At 41.6% G+C, this 18,818-nt stretch overlaps 3 protein-coding genes across 4 annotated transcripts; 1 reads left to right on the top strand and 2 right to left on the bottom strand.

Moving 5' to 3' along the window:
• Window positions 1-1,486: 1,486 nt before the first annotated feature.
• LOC115043293 (WD repeat-containing protein 82-like) lies at window positions 1,487-6,694 on the bottom strand. Of its 2 annotated transcripts, XM_029501614.1 has the most exons (10): window positions 6,551-6,694; window positions 4,545-4,821; window positions 4,257-4,357; window positions 4,104-4,170; window positions 2,896-2,995; window positions 2,497-2,613; window positions 2,249-2,404; window positions 2,060-2,129; window positions 1,827-1,969; window positions 1,487-1,744 (listed from the first exon to the last, which is right to left on the bottom strand). In XM_029501614.1, exons 2-10 carry the CDS (start codon window positions 4,703-4,705, stop codon window positions 1,712-1,714), a joined length of 948 nt encoding a protein of 315 aa, XP_029357474.1. In that variant the 5' UTR covers window positions 4,706-4,821; window positions 6,551-6,694; the 3' UTR covers window positions 1,487-1,711. The 2 variants fall into 2 exon arrangements, with proteins under 2 accessions (XP_029357474.1, XP_029357475.1); XM_029501615.1 differs by lacking the exon at window positions 6,551-6,694 and having other exon boundaries at window positions 4,545-4,884.
• A 274-nt stretch (window positions 6,695-6,968) lies between these two features.
• On the top strand, window positions 6,969-11,038 carry rpusd4 (RNA pseudouridine synthase D4). The gene is made up of 6 exons (XM_029501609.1): window positions 6,969-7,363; window positions 8,268-8,475; window positions 8,578-8,671; window positions 8,901-9,051; window positions 9,165-9,262; window positions 10,185-11,038. Exons 1-6 carry the CDS (start codon window positions 6,985-6,987, stop codon window positions 10,383-10,385), a joined length of 1,131 nt encoding a protein of 376 aa, XP_029357469.1. The 5' UTR covers window positions 6,969-6,984; the 3' UTR covers window positions 10,386-11,038.
• Window positions 10,190-16,886, bottom strand: qrich1 (glutamine-rich 1). The gene is made up of 12 exons (XM_029501590.1): window positions 16,657-16,886; window positions 15,555-15,815; window positions 15,392-15,466; window positions 14,646-14,783; window positions 13,636-14,565; window positions 13,041-13,200; window positions 12,648-12,802; window positions 12,450-12,564; window positions 12,239-12,347; window positions 11,984-12,135; window positions 11,792-11,882; window positions 10,190-11,709 (listed from the first exon to the last, which is right to left on the bottom strand). The coding sequence occupies exons 2-12, from the start codon at window positions 15,801-15,803 to the stop codon at window positions 11,520-11,522; spliced, it is 2,364 nt and encodes a 787-aa protein (XP_029357450.1). The 5' UTR covers window positions 15,804-15,815; window positions 16,657-16,886; the 3' UTR covers window positions 10,190-11,519.
• Window positions 16,887-18,818: the final 1,932 nt, after the last annotated feature.

Genomic DNA, 18,818 nt, shown 5'->3' with positions numbered 1-18,818 from the left:
AGTCTCTGTGTCTTCACTGTTCGCACTCAGCAGGTAGGCTGTCTCTCCACTGATGGCAGACAGATGGACCCACCAACTCCAGTGACACAAACGCCTCGAATGTGACTTGGGAGAGTCCTAAGACTTGAAATACAATCTGCGGAACTGTGGCTGATGAGCAATAACGTGCCTGTCAGCGGATATGCCACCCTAACCACTGATCTAAAACTCTTTGCGTATCGATGACCGCAACTTTAAAGAAGCTCTGGTGGGGGTGCATCTACCCGATCACACACTGTCTGACACACTCAAGTACGACAGGCTGTATAGAAGTCCATTGTTGATGAAGTCAGTGATCCACATGCAATGACATTTTATTGCTCATTCCCACGGAGTGACCACAGCAGATACAAGTAGCATGATCTCAAATTCCAGCCATCTGGTCACAGAAATGTGACACCAAGTAAGAATCTGGCTGCTACATTTCAACACTGTTACCTGGACCAGGAATTTGACCTTTAAGGTATTTGTACATTATGTCCATTTTGGCGGACAATGTAACCATTAAAGACAAATAAAAAGGCAAGAATGAGGAAGATTGTTGGGGAACTGGGACAGTTCATCCCCAAGTGTAGTGTTAGGATCCCTGAGCATTGAATTGGTGTGGACAGATCGCTGACATACATCCAAAGGTAGTAGAGCATGTGTACCAGATACGAGTCAAGAATATGAGCAACAAATGCTTAAACCATCAGAACGTATTCCTCTAATCCTCCATCACACACAGACACAGGTTGGTGAGAAAAAGATAAGTGTGTACCTGTGAGGTTACCTGTGATGGGATCATCCATTATTCACTCCATGGTGAGTACATAACCCAAGCATCTATACATTATTCAACAGAGCCCCCACTCACTCTTCTATATCAGGAAGAGAAACTTTAAATGTACAAAAATGACGAAAACTAGACATCAAAATTATTGAATACGCCCATTTCTCTCACAGAGAGAGGAGATAGATTGATAGACTGACTGAACTTCTGCTTACATCTGGTAAGGGATGTGTCACTGTTCTGAGACGTAGTAATGCACTGATGTTGTAGTTTGGTGTATATAGACTGTAATATTCACAGTGTTTAAAGTTGTGATTGTTTGATGATTGATCAATCATCTTTTTGAAGGGTTTTCCACGTGTTGCCAGCTGTAACAGTGTACTGCTTTCATTTGTACCATTAGATAACCAACTGAATATATTCGGATAAAATAAAAAGCTGCAAGAAAACACCTCAGGCTTTGCTTGAGTTTTCACATTATTAACTATTTCCTTACATTTCACAGTCCAAAATAGAACTTACTTCATTCACTTATTAAAATAACAATCAACAGATTAGTAAAAGCTAAAATAATCACCACTGGCACTTTGATTTTAAAATAATTCAGTTAAAATTGTGGCAAATGGAGGGAAAAGCAAGGACGGCAATAAAAGAAAAACTCTTAATAGTTTAAAAAAGGTTTATTATATAAAATATTTTAACAATTAAAAAAATGACCATTGAGTGTAGACTGTTAATAAAGCTATCTAGGCATTTTAGGTAGCCTTTAACGTTACTGTTAAATACAGTTGGTAAAAGTCTGAAAACAAAAAAAATCTCCAACAATAGATCGGAAGAGTCTTATGAAAAAGCATAAAAAGATTTATGTGCCCTGCATCATTGCTGATGTAGTGAATCCCACTATAAGTCATCAAGACACGGGAGCCAAAAAGCCTGTTAGGAGAACAGGAGAGTAAAGTAAAAATAAGCACACAGCTTGTTCCGCAAAGGTTAATGTAGTGTTTGATGTTCTCACCATGTTAGTGCAGGCGCTGGCAAACGTCATGTATCTGGGGTTGAACTGCAGAGTGTTGATTGGTCCTGGATGTTTCCCATCCAGCACAGCCACCTTCATCCCACTTTCAATGCTCCAAACATGGACTCTCCCATCTTCAGAGCCTGCACACCAAGAGACCATTACATGTCATGAGATCAGAAATCTTACAGGAGGGACACCTAATTATTAAAAATCTGAGGCTGCTGTATTACCAATCATGACAAACTGTGAGTCTGGAGTGAAGCAGGCCTCCAGAGAGATGCCTCTACTGTTGTTGTAGCCCTTCAAGTGAGCAAAAACAGGGCAGCGCTCAGCTACTTAGAATTAATTGCACTGATTAACAAACAGATGTAATTCAGTTAGTTTGGGGTAAATTGATTTAATCACTGTAAAGCTCTTACAGAAAAAGTGTGCAGCACTGATCCATTAAAAGCATTAAGGATACGGATGATCCCTCCATTTGTGGAGACAAGAATCTGTTTCCCGTCGTTACTGAATTTTAGCCCAGTCCAGTCACAGGGGCGAGTAAACCGGGTCTCAAAGGAGGCAAACGGACCCTTTTGAAGGGAAATAAAATGAGTTATAAAAATAACCAGCGCACAAAAATAAGTGAAAAATGAACATTTAATACACTGAATCTGTAGTTCACCTTGTCAAAAGCACGAAGGTCATACAGTTTGATGGCCTGTGATTCTACGCCTGCAGCAAATATCAGCCCATCTGGGTCGAAGGAACAGACAGGTTTCCCCAATGGATTAGTCAAACCCTGAAACACAAACACGTAAATCCTAACAAAAGGTTGCGTGTACATGTCCATATTCCTCTCTTATTCTCCCATATTCTTCTCTACCATCTTACAACACATCTGTGTAGGTACTGTGCGCTAGTCTAACAGAGAAGACACCCAGTGTTCCCAGAACAACACTCATTACATGGGGATTAGCATCAATTTGATATACAGTACTTTGAGGTCAGCAACTATAGCAGTAGCTAATCACAAAGTGAAGTGACTGTCTACAAAAGTGTCCTTTTCAGTCTGCCTACGCACTTGACAGTTTGGAGATCGAAGGTCCCAGATTCGGATCGTCTTATCCAACGAGCCTGAGATGAATGTATCATCCACTGGTGACATGGACAAAGCAATAACCCTGAAACCATGCAGTGATAAAGAGACGTATTAGAACAGGTAGAAGACAAAAAGTCCAGATAAGCCAAAGTGAAACTCAACGAAACCTGTGGAAAACTGGGTAACTAGTTGCTGAGCGAAATATACGCTAAGAAAGACAGAGCTTTTTTGGAAAACATGAGTGTAAGGGTGAACACATTGTTGTGAACATATATGGATTATATATGGTATGAATAACAGAAGGATTAAAATATGTATGCTACATCTAAAATCCATACATTGCTCGTGTTGATGTCAAACAGTATATAAGTTGTTTTTTCTTTCTTCTTCTTCTTTCAGTAAAGAGATTCTTTGGTAATGTGTCACGATTTCCTGGAGGGGCTGATTGACTTTCAGCTTCTTAATATTCTTTCAAAGTTTGGGCTGTTGTACCCGTCACTGTCAATAAACCAGCTAAAGCCAACACATAACAACACTATTAGGGCATGGACCTTTCCCCCCTCTTTTCTATCTTAACCCAGCTGGTCAGACAGATGGTCTCCATCGTCACCAAGTGTTCGCTCTTGATGGGAATGGTTGGCTCTTTGCAAATAATATTATAAGTAGAAACCCAAGACTTGCTCTTTTGGCAAACTGCCTTGAGATAGCTGCTGCTGTGACTTGCCAATATACAAATGAAAACTGACTTGACAGTTCTTCTGTTTGAATTCTCAGCACATGGCATGTTTTCTGAAACACATTCTTCTTGGTGTACCTCTGTGTTCTCCAGGCAGTGGCAGAGCCAGAATGTAGCTCATGGGTGAGCCTGCAAAAGTCTGGATGGGTTTGATTTTTTTTTTTTTTTTTTTAAGCTGAGATGTGTGTACAAACTCTATCGTTTAAAAGAAATCTGTCAGACCAACTGAAAATTATAATACACCTCGTAAGACAGATGCCTGTCATTTAAATATAAGTCCTATTCTATTGAATACTCCACAGTTAGACCTCTGTTCTGTTAAAATTCACTGTTAAGACGCGATGGGGAAAAAAGGAAATAATAATTTTATATATATATATTATTATTATCCCCCCCCCCCCCATGAATCTTACTGGGCGGGCATAGATCCGCCCCTGGCTCCAGGTGGACTCACCTGGCAGTGTGACCCGGGAAATACCGGATGTACTTGTTGTCAGTCAGAGACAGGTATCGGATGGTATCTACAGGACATGAAATCATCTTATTTTCCCAAACTAAAATTTTACTATTGTGTTACCATTTGGTACTTCCTGACAGCAGTTCTTACCATCCAGTTTGTTGGAGCTGTAGACCACCGTCTGTGTGTCTCCATGAGTGTACCGGATCAGGTCCACCCCATACTTCTTACTGAAAAGGGTCCGTTCAGGTCTGAGAGAAAACAAAATATTCATGTTGGTAATTCATTTGACCACATCAAAAGTAACATGCTCAACACCTCCTATTCTCTCACACATACAAAGCACTTAATCCAATATTAAAATAGAAGCTGCATGAATTGGCTGTAAATGCATCCCAATTTCATCTCATTCACGCAGTCAGCTGTACAGCTCCTCACTTTCCCTCCAGGATGTCATACAACACAATGCAGTCGTCGTCGCTGCTTGATATTGCATTCTCCCCGTTTGGGCTGTAATCCACACAGTTGATTTTTTGCGCATTTTCTCTGTAAGTCCTGGCGACCCTGAAGCTCCGCAGCGCGCTGTCGGTGATCTTCATGTCTGCAGAAAAAAGCTAACGAAACGTTCAAACCAAACTCATTCTTGTTGTTTCCTGGTGGACGTGTAGAAAGTCCCGTCCTGTTCTCCTGAGGCTAATTCACTTCTTCCATTTGCCTTAAAAAAAACACACATACAAAAGAAACATCACAAATTAAAGTAGCGTTGAGTCAAAATTGATTTCTTCTTCTTGGACTTAATAGCGGTTGGCACAACACGTTATGGTACATTACCGCCACCCACTGGTCTGGAGTGTGGATCGGGAGTCTGACTGAATCATACTAAGGGAAACTCAGACGGTTAAATACAACAAAATTATATTCTTTTTATTAAACCAGTTCTTCGTCATAACATTTTTCATTCGAACTTCTCTGTTAACTGTCTCTTCAGTTTTGTGAGGCTCAAAATATTTTATATTTTGAACATTAAAGCAAGACATGTTCTCTTGTTTCCTGTTAGTCACAAGAGTCACAGTTTCCTGAGACATGTTTTTCATTATTTTTTTATTTTATAGAAGGTGCTGTTAAGTCCTGGGTGACCAAATCGTAATCTTGATATTACTGTTTCCTCTCTGTGGGATCTTGCTGTCTTCCTTGTGGCTTTAACCCTTCTTTGAATTCTGCAGTACCATCTGCTCATTCTTTCTTCTTCCTGTTGTTTTTGTCACCTTTCATTTGTTTTACCCAATGGAACTTGGATGTCATTTATTGGTTATTTCTTGTTTGCTGTTTTGCTCAGTCCCATCATTTGACTTCTGTATATTTGTTGAATTTCTGCTGTCTGACTGTCCGTATTTTATGCTCATCAAAGATGAGCTAGAGTCAGAATATTACTGTTTCCCAAGGTCTCACTTCATCAACCCACTGGACTGCTACTAATAACGCCATCATCTCTCCTTTATACACCGATAATTCATTGTTGATTCTCTTGCATCCTTTAATGTTAAATTTGGAATTATGAATGAAATGCCTATTTTGTGGTCTGAACTTTTCCATGCATCTGTATATATTTGAATGTGATCATTGTTGTTACTTCTTTTATTAACTGTGGTAGTTGTTGTTGCTTTTTGTTTAACAGTGTGAGGTCCACGCTAGGTTCAGGAAGTACCCAAGGTTGTGTCACCGAGAGTGGAACTGTTGGACTGATGTTTATTGCTGCTATTTCAAGTTCTTTTGCTTTTCCCTCTATTGTCCACCCAAAGCTTTTTGTTTCTCTCCTCTCTTTTTCCCAACACAGCTTCAGTACGTCTTGTGTTGGGTGAGCTCCATTATGCCCTTTTAAATTCACCCCGTAGCTTAGAGCAAGCTGTACTCTCCTTAATTCTAAAGGCATTTCACCCATTTCTACTTGCAATGCTGAAGTCGGGGTTGTTCTAAATGCACCTGTACACAATCTTAATGCCTGATATTGTACTCCACTAAAGAATCGTTGGTTCCTATCCCCAGTGACTCCCATCTGCCTCAAGCCTTTTGTTGATCCGTTCCCAAGATACATCTTTGAAAGCTAAACAATTTTCAACTCCTCTCACAATTGTTTTTATTTCCTCTGCTTTGTGTTTGACTTGAGTTCTGTATTAGTCTGCATTCTTGGAGCTCCCGCTGATTTTGAATTTGTATAGTTGTTTCCTGTCTCCTCCATCCCCTTTTGTACTTGCACTCTCTTCACTGCTTCAGATGCTGTTCACAGTTCGCCTGCTGAATTTTCACTGCTCTTTCCCTGAATTCACAGCCACAACATCCTCTCCGCAGTCCTCAAATCTGTCCTCGCCCCAGCACTTTGCACACCTTCGCTATTAACTATTTCTCCCTTTTTTATTTCCCTGGTTAGTATACCGGTTGGGTCTTACCTCCTTGTCCTCCCTCCTGGTTGCTTTGCCTCTCACTTTTCCACAACAGGAGTCCTGTCATCGAAGTTCATTTCATCCTCATGATCCACTCCCTGTGATGCCATCCCGATCCAGTCACAAGCCGGTTCATGCTGACCGCCAAGTGAAAATCCACAACGCCAACTCCACCAAAGAGTTTGTTTTCCTCTGTCACCGTCAGACCTTAACCTTGCTTCTTCACTTATATGCGTGAACAAAATAAAAGTAAAACTAAGGGTTTCTCAATTTTCTTTCATTTCTTTGTTTTTTCATTGTCACAGACCATAGGCTTGGTATGAATTTATTTTGAAAGGTAAGACTCGGAAGTACTTCCTTGTGAGCAGCGTGTGCTCCCCTGAAGTTTGTGAGTCACCCGGAAGTAAAAGTGACTCTTCACAAACACACACCGGGGCAGTATGAGCTGCTGTAGAGCCGTCCGCCGTGCGGCCGACTGGACCTCCGGACTCAGCGCCGTCCTCTCTCGGGTCAAAGCCCAGACGAAGTGTCTCCGGGGCCCCGAGGCAGCGCCGTCTCTCTGCCGGAGCCAGGCCACCATCTCCGGTGAGAAACCCCGCCGGAGAGCGATCGACTTGGCCCGTAAGATCCAGCAGGAGAGGGTGAAGCCCCGGGCTCCGGTGTCCGCTCAGCAGAGGAGGGTGACGGAGCTGAAACGATTCAGCCTGCAGCTCCAACAGGTTCACCCCAACGTGCTGGCCAAACACCTGCACCGGAGCGTCCTGCACCAGGACCGAGATCTGGTGGTCGTCAACAAACCCTACGGCGTCCCAGTCCGAGGTGAACGAACCAGGACCCCCTGCTGTCTGTCTGTCTGTCTGTCTGTCTGTCTGTCTGTCTGTCTGTGTCTGTCTGTGTCTGTCTGTCTCTCTCTCTCTCTCTCTCTCTCTCTCTCTCTCTCTCTCTCTCTCTCTCTCTCTCTCTCTCTCTCTCTCTCTCTGTGTGTGTGTGTGTTAACTAAAGCCCTGAAATGAAATGGTTTAACAAAGTTTAGAAGGGCTCTTTGTGATGCATGAGAGGGGGGCTCCTTCAAGGAATAGACGTTTTTGAGCAGACAGTTTTAATGAATGGGAGCTTGTTCTAAATACACTACAAGCCGGTGTAATGTCGCTTCTGCTTCTTTCGGTATATACAGCTGTAATGACTGTGAATAGTCAGACTTTTATCAGTAAAGAATGCCATACACGAGGATCCTTAATGATTGCAGGACTGGAGTAGGACAGTTATTTGGAAATTAACGTGGCTAAAACAAAATAACTTATAACACAAACGAAACCAAAGGCAGGTAAAACTCAGCTCAACTCATCTTTATATTGCCCTTTAAAACACAGTTGAAACAAAGTGCTGTACGTAAATAGACACAAAAAAAACCCCAAAAACAACATAATCTCTGTTGTGTTTAACAGCCAGTTTGTGGAGGTGTAATTTTTCTAGAAATATATCTGGAATGTAATATGATATTTTAAAATTTGTTTAGTCCAACTCACAGTCTAGATGATCATTATGAATAGACAAACAAAAAAAGCAGCATACATAATTTCAAAATTGGCACCAGTAAATATTTTGTATGTTTGTTTGATTGGAATAGCTCAAGCTATTTGCTGCTGGTAACATTTCTGCTGGACATTATCATCCAGCTTTAGCTGCAGCATCTGAAGCATTTCTTGTTCTTACTGTCTCTCAGATGACCCCAGAGTCACGTCCATCTCCTCTGTGCTTCCTGTTCTTTCCAAAATGATGGATGAGATGAAGATCAAGTCAGATTCTCAGCTGTTCCCCTGTCTGGGTCTGGAGAAGGAGACAACAGGAGTCCTCCTGCTGGCCAGGAGCGAAGCATCAGTGGAGCACATAGTCAGCTTGCACAGAAGTAACCAAGTGCAGAGAAAATATTGGTAAAATAACAAATTACTGCTCCTATAATCTTATGAGATTAGTCCTTACGCTGTGCTGTATCTAGAGGTTTGTTTGTCATCTTTCTGACCTCCCCTCCACAGGGTCATCACAGTCGGCGTACCTGTACCATCTGAAGGAGTGATTGACATTCCTGTCATACAGAGAGAGGTCTCAGGCCCTCGGCCGCACTATAAGGTGACAAGTTCATAATGATCTGTCAGTTAGTCAACCCACAAAAAATAACTGCCGAATATCATAATCTACCAAATTGTGGTAGTGAGCTCTTCAAATGTTGTTTTATGCATTAAATTATATCATATCTACATCTGCTCAGACTAGACAATGATTATTAACAGTAATTGGGAATATTGAGGTGCAAGAATTCCCCAATCTCATTGCTTTTTTTTTTTTTTTTAAATTTCAGATGGCGTTGAGTCCTCTCTTTAGAATGAATGATGCTGGGGATGGTTTAACAAAAGTACGAGCCCATCAGCAAGCTCATCCAGCTGTAACCAAGTACAGAGTCCTGGACAGTAGCAATGGTTGTAGCCTTGTGGAGCTTCAGCCTTTAACAGGTAAGAGGCCTGTGCTTCTGGGAACAGTACCATATTAAATTAGTTACTGTAAGTCACTGTTTTCACTTTTTCTTTCTTTGATGCAATTTTTTGTTTTCCTCTTGTGGTCACAGGAGAGAAGCACCAGATGAGGGTTCACATGGCCTTTGCTCTGGCATGTCCTATTCTTGGTGACCATAAATATTCCCACTGGAACAAACTGGCACCACAGGTAAAATCTGCTCTCATTGTACCACAACACCCTAAAACTGATCTGGGAGAAAGGAAACTGACACTGTAGATGTTGTCTTCATATAAGACACAAGTTAACAGACTGTTGGAATCAGTGAATGCAATTGACATGAGCGACTCTCACACGAACAGCTAATGGCTCTAAAATGAAACGTGCTGTTTTACTCTCTCTGTCAATGGACCTACCAAGGCAATGCAGGTGTTATTTCATAGATGGATGGTCCTTCGTATTGATGCAGTATTTTTGTTGTTCACACTTATTTGACTCTTGACTGGTTTTTGCATAAAGACAAGGAGAAAAGTCTTATTTAAAGTCCCAGGACATTTTAGCCATAAATGAAAACTGATTGTTTGACAGAAAGGTACAGTGTTGATCCTTGTGGTCTCAGTGTAAAGTTGTGAGAGTGATACTGAACCTGCAGCCACAATTATACAATAAAAACCCAAACCAAGAATTATTTTACTGCACATTGTTCTAGTAGCTGCTGACAGCTTTGTTTTTGTATGCAATTCTGCATACATGCAGTGGATTCCTTCAGCTGATAAAACTCTGATTGTCTGACCAACACAATCAGCAGGCAAAGATGGGCTGCTCTGTTGCAGATGTATACATTGACTGTAACTGTAATTTTTAATAGCCAATCTAATATTTCCACTCCATAAATTGGGAATTAATGAGCCAATGCCTATCTTGTACTTTAATCTCCCTCTCACTCAATCATTTTCATTAAGTTTCAAAATTACCTCAGAGTCATGAATATTCTTTAATCTACTTGATCCAATTAAGTTTGGAAGTTGTGTTTTTTGTTTTATGTATTTATGGAAAGGGAGGAGCCAAATTTCTGTAGCTGTGTGGTTCCTAATTTGTCACTAACAAATAAATGGTACACCTTGATCCACAGAAATTACCAGAACGCGTGTTGGGAAGGCTTGGACTGGAACAGAGCAAGATCCGGTACCTTCCTCTTCATTTGCACGCTCGACAAGTGACAGTGTCAGGAGCCAGTCATGGAGACATCGACGTGTCCTGTCCGCTGCCCAAGTACTTCACACAAACATTGAAATGGCTGTATTTAAACCCTCCTGATGAAAAAGACAAATAGCAACATCCTTTCCTTCTTTGCTACTTCTGTTTGTCACCAGGTACAAGGCGTCAATTGTGAAAGTTTTCAGGTGCCTTCATTGAAAAAAAGTGTAAATATTGAAATTAAATTATATTAAAAAAAAAAATTGTGTACAGTTGTGTAAAACCAAACAGATTGTGTAGATTAAAAAAAAATGTACTACAAAACTCATTTTAGTAATAAATGAAGGAGAACTGTATTAAAACGTTGTCAATGTAGTTTACATGTAATTTCCCTGGACTTACAACTAGGCTATGATGCAGCTGATGTTAGAAGACATTTTTAAAAGGCCCACAGCTAACCCTCATTTCAAATGTCAAGAGTCACATTTCCACAGACAACACAGCACTAAATACTTTTCATTGGTGAAGTGTTTGACATGACTCCTGATAAAAGGATTAACACTCCATCAGCTAAACAAAGATGTTTCCGTTGGGATATCCTGTGTAATGTACATATAGGATTGAGCTGGCAAAAATCCATGGTGGGTTTGAATCAGTAGCTTTGACCTGAGAAAAATGTTTCCAACCACCTGCAGGAGTACAATATAGCACTTAACCTTGCAAATATGAGGTTCAGCCCCCTCTATGATCTGCAAGCATAAATTATGTAAAAAAAACAAAAAAAAAAAACAGGCACAAGTTCTTACACATTACATGATCCAAAATGCAGCCAATATCCAAAAGTCATATGTGGTAGTTCCTGCAATAGTCCATTAAGTTATTGTGTATCATAGTGGGACTGAGGACAAGTAAGATATGGTCAATGGTCTGAGGTGACAAAGTGAAGCGTTAAAGATCTTCACTTATTGATTCTACAGGGAAAATGTGCCACCTGTACTCAGCTGAGGGATCAGCAGACCAAGAGATTGATCGTGATGCAGCAGCAGTGAGACTGAAGTCTTGTTTAAACTGCCAGTTCAAACGGATTCTAGTGGTGATTGCTGAAAAATTCTTGTGAGTTCAATCACAGTACACTCCTCGGAGGAAAATGACGATTGTTTCAGAAGTTGATCCATTTTATTTGAGATGGTCAGTGGTGTCAGGATAGGTACTGCATAGTCAATCAGTGACTGGAGAACCGGTTAACATCAGTCCAGTCAGTGCTCTCAGTTTAACCCATGTTCTCTGGAACAGCACCGATGATCTCCTGGATCTCGCGGACCACAATGATGCGAGCTAGCATTTGCTCCACCTGCTGATTTGTGAGGGGTTGTGAAGAGTACCACATCGGGCTGTTTGGGGCAACAACAGGCTCTGGAGTCATGTAGTATGCATCATTTCGTCCCTTCACACTTTGAGGACTGGAAAAGAAAAGGGGAGTCAGTTTTTCTACCTTTTTGAATATTAATCCAGTTGAGCAGAATTGATTAATGGGTCACTCACCACTTGAAGAGGTAAAAGTCGTACAGTTTAATGGGACAACGAAGTGGATTCTCGGGATCCTCGATTTGCTCTTCATACATGTCATCAGATCCTGAAACAGACGTCATTAAACAGGTCAGTGTCAGCAGTTTCTGCCATCAAAGGCTGTGATTCATAGCAAGACCTCATTGTGAAGCTAAGTGTATTGAACACCTTTCTGTGCAGCATTGTGTGGACCTTGTCCTTTGAGAAGGCGGATACTCGTTGCTTTGTCCTTGGCATTGGTGGGGTTCTTTCGCGTGTGTCTTAGGACTTTAGAGAAAGCTACTTTCAGGTGCTGTTCAGGTGTTATCAGGCGGAAATACCTGTAACAAAGAGACCCTTTTACCACACCGAATTTACATCCACGTCTGTGTCATTAGTGCAGAGCTGATGCAGGTCATTTAGTACTAAGTGGGGGTTGCTCACTTTGTATTGAAGTACATCAGAGTTGTGAGCAGTGTGGATGGTGAATGTGCACCAAGCTGTTTACACTCCCACAGCATCTCCTCTGTCACATGACTTGGAATGATGTACCCTTAGATGGAATCAGAGCAAAAGTCATTTTAATAGGATAAAAAAAGTAATCATTTTTATTTAAGGAAAGGAAAATAAAAATTGAATTTTGATTTGCTCTTACCTAATGGATGGACGCTTGGTTTCCAACCATCCAGGATGTTGTGTAAAGACTCACAGAAACGTGTGTAATATGGATCGGCAAAAATATCATCCACACGTTCATTTTCGGAGAGATACTATAGGCAGAAAAACACAAGCACTTTCACAAAGCTTTCTGGGATGGTACACAATACTTCTGTTTGAATGGGGAACTACTAACTTTTTGTATACACAAGAAGACATAATAAAGAACATCGGGTGCAAATTGTTCTTCCTCTGATCCACGAGCTTCTGTTGTCATCAGAGAAAGGCCCAGATTTAGCTCAGCTACAGCACTGGACACCAAGTCTTCTTGGAAGCACAGAGGCTGACGACCTGGACATCACCACGGGGAGATGAGCACACAAATTAAGTTATTTTATTTTAGCTAAAACATTTTTTTTTTTTCTTATTTCTGAGTTCAAGCAGATTAAAAGTTATTAAGTATTGCATGAACATGAACATTAGAAATCTCAAAGAAATTACATTATATTGCCCCCAGTACATGTAATCATAGCTTTAAAAAAAAAAAAAAAAGTCAAATATGAAGATATAACAAAACAGGCTAACTTACGTCCTATGGGTGCAAGCTTTTTCTTCTCCCGCTTGCTAAGTTCTTCATTTTTTCGTTTCGCCCAAAGGCGCCAGACCTCCAAGCCCTCCTCTGGTTTTAGACAGACAGGAACCAGAATCTCAGTGGGTGTTTCAGCATGAGACTCTGCCTGTGATTGATCCTGCGCAAGGCCAAAATAAAAACAGGTAAAGGCTTTGTGGTGAGATGTTCGGCAAGAATAAAACATCTCAATATTCACTTGATGATAATCAAATAATAAAATTATGTAGAAATAGTTCATGTCTTTTTCTAAGCACATGTTGAAAAAAGTTTTAATGTTATTTCTCAGCTGCTTTGACTAAGAACAAGATGCAATTCCAAAATGTCACACTTCTGTAGCTTTGAATTGATGTTTCACATATATGTCAGTATTTCCTGACTATAAAGATACAACGTTACCAGTTTTCATCCTCATCACAGCATCAGGATTAGTTTGTTAATAGTTTATCAAACTATGTATTGAGCAGTGAAAAAAAACAGGCTATAAATCAGTTCCAGATACACAGTGATGCACAGCAAGTCTACAGACAGCTGCTGGAAAAATGGTTCTTCTAACCTGCAGATGGAGCTGCTGTTCTTGTCCCTCTTCTCCTTGGCTCTGCTGTTGATTTGGGTCCCATATGTGTACCGATTGTGTAGTGTTGTAAGTCCCTCCTACAGTCTGTACCGCCACAGGGATGTGAATGTTCCCGTTCATGAACTGTGCAGGGAACAGGGTCTGTACTATTTCTTCCTGGGCTCCAGTTGGGGCCAGCTGCCCATCTGCAGACCTTGATGAGCAACTGGGGGAACCTTTGTCCTTACCGTTGGTGGTGGTGGTAACTTGCACTGTGCTGTATGTCTCCTGTGGTATAGCAATGTGAGTTACACCTTGCTGTTGAGGGGCAGAGTACACAGGGATGGTCCAGGTCTCACCCGTGGGACCTGTGATTGTTCCTGTAGTGCTGTATAACTGAGCACTGTCAACAGTGAGCAAATCTGGGCGCAGGGACACGTAGCTTTGCTGCTGCCCTTGAGGGATGGCCAGGACTGTTGCCACCTGCTGACCCTGTGGAACAGCATAGGACACAGCCAGAGGGACATCTACTTTACGCTTCTTGGCAGGTTGAAGAACAGTTGAGGTAGCACAAGACCTCCTTTCTGCCTCCCTGGGAGAGTCCTGTGGCTGGGAAGGAGACATGGCCTCTATGGTCTGAATCTGGATCTGTTGGCCACCTTGTAGTTGAATTTGCTGTCCACCCTGTAGTTGAATCTGTTGCCCACCCTGTAGCTGAATCTGTTGCCCACCCTGTAGCTGAATCTGTTGCCCACCCTGTAGCTGAATCTGTTGCCCACCCTGTAGCTGAATCTGTTGTCCACCCTGTAGCTGAATCTGTTGGCCAGCCTGAAGTTGAATTTGGTGACCCCCTGGCAGCTGAATATGCTGTGTTCCTTGTAACTGGATTTGTTGTCCTCCTGTTACAGCTGCTACCAACTGTGCCTGAATCTGTAATAAGCAGTTAGCATGGATGTAAAGACAGTAGAAATTAATTCCCTTGATACGGCTGATGGAAATGAACAATGTACCTGTTGTTGTTGCTCCTCTGTGAGCTCTCCTTGCTGGACCAGCTGGGCTGTGGAGATTCCCTGCAGGTCCTGCTGAGAGGGAGAGGCCACTTGAAGAACTTGGCCAACTGTCTGACCCTGCTGTTCTTGGATCTGTACCTGTCATGCAGAGTGAGATCATCAAAAATAAACAGGCTGATCAGTGAGCAATAACAGTTGCTTTACTGTTAACTGAAAATAAAAGAGTTGTGTTTTTTACTAAGTTAATTTATGTTTGATGATAAAGTAAATGTATCTCTGACACAATCATGGTATGGACCTTTAATAAAACATCTCACGCTGTATCTGCCTGACCTGGATAGTATCAGTGCACATGTCAGTTGTTGGGTTTTTTTTTTGTCTAATAAACAATTTAATCCCAAGAGAAATTTACATTTGTTCCAAGATTTAATCCTATAGTGATATTGATGCATTTGAAGACACACAGGGACAAGCAAGGGTGCAGCACCAGAGGAACGGTGTATGACTAATCCCACATTTATATATGGCCATAGCCACTAATACTGCCAATGAGTATCTTTCCCAGTGTCACGGTAACTTGTAGTTAAGCTACTTGAACTACAGTTACAGCTACAGTGAATTTAACTTGACCAAAGAAATCTAACACTACAACGTCAGCTGAAAGTGTTTAAAATGACAACATTTCTGGGACCTCCAGACCCATCAGTTCAGAGAAGTTTTAACTTGGTAACACCATATAAACTAACCTGCACTTGAAGCTGTTGTTCAGACCCCTGGTGTACAGACAGCTGAGGTGAAATTTCTGCTGAGGTCACCTGTACCTGTCATAAAATGTGTGCTTGTACATAAATATAGATATAGAAACACCGACAACAACTCATCATTCAACAATAACAAAAAGGATTTTACCGGGCAGGCCAGCTCTAAAAGCGAGCCAGCCACCTCTGTGCTGTCTGTGTAGACACAGTTGTTGCCCTGCTGCTGGTAAACCATGGCTGTGGTGGCGGCTGCTCCCTCCTGCTGGCTGAATTCCTGCAGCACCTCTGGGCCCTTGGCAAGGCACTCCAGGAACTCCTTCATCCTGTGCTGAGGCACAGTCCGGGCCTTCTGCCGCACATATTCATCAAAGGAAACAACCCCACTCTCCTGCTCATTCATCGTCACTCTGACCTGGACAGAAGCAAAGACACAATGGACGTTTTCATAAGGACATTATAATCACGGCCCAAACTGTTTACACTTTGATTGGGGTGTCATCAAATCTATAACGGAGGGTACACTAATGAAGAGGGCTGGCGGTGTAAAACATCTAAAATTAGCATAATAAACCGTGAAGGTATGGTTTCAAGATTATCAATTATATAAGAGTTGGAATAACACAAAAGGACAAAAGGCATTTAGTCTGCTATTATAACCGCTTGTCTCTCCAGCGCTTCAACTTTCTCCACTAATTGAAAAAAAGTTACAACTCTGTAAGAACTAAGTCTAAATTTTTATGAAAGTAATTTCGTTTAATGTTTACAAAGCTGCTGGGAAGCACGAAAAGTGTGATTTTCAGATTGTATGGCTGACTCTCCTACGTTATAGCTTGTCGTTAGCAAGTAGTAGTTAGCTTCACACTGTTAGCAGGGAACAGATTTGACACACTCCGTATGGATAATTGTGCTGGCTAGCTATGTTTTACACTGTCTGATAGTAATGTGATGTGTAAAGGCAGTAACCCAACGGGATTATTGAACTAGCACACCAGTAACACCCCATTCATTAAAGTAACGTGACGCTAATTAGCTGGCTAACCATTGCGCTAACGTTAGCTAGCTAGCTAGCTCAATGGCTCCGGATCCTGTCATGCTACCTTAAATAAAACGAAATCCTCTCCTCTCCGCCAAGGCACGGTGTTTAAAACTAAAAAGCCGATAAATGTCTAACAGCTACCGGCAGCACGCCCTCCGCTCCTCTACATAATGTGGCGGCGCTGCTGGTGTAATCCCACAAACAATGCTGTGATTACATGAAATTTAAGCGGCAGCGAGCAGGCGAGGTCTCTGACGTCTGCTTGTCTCAGTGGCTGCGGTCCGGACGAAACAAGTTTCTCCAGCAGATTGATTTATCCAGCAGAGTCACCGGTTGATCTCCGCAGCCCGCAGCACAAAGCACCACATGCACAGGCGGCTCGGCCGTGTTTATCCAGCGAAACATCAAAATGACGGAAGTAAAGGCCCCGGAAAAAAAGGCGACTCCTCTCCGCGCCGCTCTGCCAAATGACTGGCCGGCCCGTCCCGTTCACAGGAGCCCCGTCCCACAGCAGGACCCGGACCCGGACCGCGTTTATGCATTTAATACACTGCTCGGAACAAATGTCAGAGGAAACCTGGAATTACACACACGTGTCTGCCTGATGGGCACAAAGCAGCATACGTTATGTCTGAAACTGGAATGAAGCTTTATCGCCTTTGATTATTTATCTGTTGAAATGTATCATCACCAACATGGATTCATGAGTTCATTTGAAGCAATATCATATAATCTGTACACACACACGCATTACTTCTTGCTATTTCATATAAAAGAAATGATGCATATTAGATAGATAGACAGAGGGACAGACACACACGTACATTGCTGGCATCTGGCTCTGGCAAAGCCCTGAAAAAATATTTGAACGCATATACCTTTAACTAAATCTAACTTCCCCAGTCTGCCTTAAAGAGCCAGGCATGTGTCACTGAGGGCCTCCCCCTGTTCGCTCCACAACAAACTGCCTCTTGCCCTTCTTAAGGTGGACCGACAAGGATGTACTGTGTGGATAGGGTATGTCCACTACATACTGGAGAGCAAGAAGTTAAATCGCACACTTGGTACAGACAGTTTGAAACTTTGTAAGAGCTCTTTGGGGGGAATGGGGGCCAATATCTGTGCATGTTTATTTATTTTCCCTTTGATAAAAATATTCATACCACAGCGACAAGGAAAACAACACTTCTAACAATCTTCATTTAGTGTTATCAGACACTGTGCATAACATTTACAGTCAAAGTGTGATACGATGTTTGGCATACGGGCTTGCTTACTTTTCAAGTCTCCAAACCCATCAGTTGGCATGAAACAATACTCTAGTGCTCGTGTCTACTTGGCTGCACATTATCACTTCATGTGACTTTGCGCCTCTGTAAGAATCTTAATGTAATCCTTTCTGAAGGGATTTACCCTAACACAACTGTTGTAGAAAGAGGTAGATGAGGCATATATTAATACACAATAATTGTTGTGGGTGTTTTCCTTTTTACATCTCCAAACATGAAAACAACAACCTGGCCTGTATTTGCGTAATTTTTTTTTCTCTGAAGTGACCCTAGGCAGTTGGGTCCTGCTTTTTGTCTCTGCATGTGACACCATGATGGGAGGTTGCCAAGTAACCATCCGGTGCAGTAATAGGAATAAGACGTCACCTTTAAAGCTAGATGGCTGTGAGGATGTCTGCAAATCCTGTGTGATCAACGTTCAGTGTGATGCTCAGATGTTCCACATCATTATGTTGCTCACACTTGTACTGCAACTAGAGATGGAGCGCAGACCATGAAGGAATAAAGGGAAGCAGGGCACAAGAAATCACAGGTACAGCTGCATTCTGGCTTTTCTGAAGTAGGTGGGCCTGGCACGGTGTAAAAGAGGTTGCTCTGGAATCAGGTTACTGTTATTTGGTAAGGTTTTTTGGTCTGGAAATTGTTGGCAAATTACAAATTATGCTTTTTCCAAATCTTTGTATTTCATGTCTATTTTTTTAAACAAATAGTATAATTTCTCAGTGGTAACCTGATACACAATGTATGCTATATGTTTTGAGCAATGGCAAAAAATAACCTTAATTATAATCTGAACGCACTTCAGGCTGTATTTTGAAAATCAGATCACCTTTAAAAAAAAATTTTATGTTAGCATTATTAAACAGGGTACTTGGCCCATATCACTGTAAGGGCAACTTGAAATTTGTGACCCAAAGGGCAATAACTGATCAGACTGACTAATTATATGTTTTTGAATAAAGCTATCCACAGTTGTTCTTCACTACTAAATATACATTCAATTTCTATTTTGTGCTATATACATATACTATCCATATACATATACTATTTATTATGTGCAGTAACAAGTTCATCTCTGGTATATAAATCA

The sequence above is a fragment of the Echeneis naucrates genome, chromosome 5 (genome assembly GCF_900963305.1).
Source record: "Echeneis naucrates chromosome 5, fEcheNa1.1, whole genome shotgun sequence".
NCBI lineage: Eukaryota > Metazoa > Chordata > Actinopteri > Carangiformes > Echeneidae > Echeneis > Echeneis naucrates.
Note: the sequence above shows the minus strand (reverse complement) of the source record. Positions and strands in the feature narration are given on the sequence as shown.

Bases quoted from the DNA above. Each gene is read 5' to 3' on its own strand.
- LOC115043293 (XM_029501614.1), bottom strand. From the start codon at position 4,705: ATGAAGATCACCGACAGCGCGCTGCGGAGCTTCAGGGTCGCCAGGACT. The intron at 2,405-2,496 runs GTGAACTACAGA...TCCCTTCAAAAG, and splicing joins ACCTTCGTGCTTTTGACAAG to GGTCCGTTTGCCTCCTTTGA. The intron at 2,130-2,248 runs GTAAGAGCTTTA...GCTCACTTGAAG, and splicing joins CAGTGCTGCACACTTTTTCT to GGCTACAACAACAGTAGAGG.
- qrich1 (XM_029501590.1), bottom strand. From the start codon at position 15,803: ATGAATGAGCAGGAGAGTGGGGTTGTTTCCTTTGATGAATATGTGCGG. The intron at 15,467-15,554 runs GTAAAATCCTTT...ATTTTATGACAG, and splicing joins TTTTAGAGCTGGCCTGCCCG to GTACAGGTGACCTCAGCAGA. The intron at 13,201-13,635 runs GTTAGAAGAACC...GGCCTTGCGCAG, and splicing joins AACAGCAGCTCCATCTGCAG to GATCAATCACAGGCAGAGTC.
- rpusd4 (XM_029501609.1), top strand. From the start codon at position 6,985: ATGAGCTGCTGTAGAGCCGTCCGCCGTGCGGCCGACTGGACCTCCGGA. The intron at 8,476-8,577 runs GTAAAATAACAA...TCCCCTCCACAG, and splicing joins CAAGTGCAGAGAAAATATTG to GGTCATCACAGTCGGCGTAC. The intron at 9,052-9,164 runs GTAAGAGGCCTG...TTGTGGTCACAG, and splicing joins GGAGCTTCAGCCTTTAACAG to GAGAGAAGCACCAGATGAGG.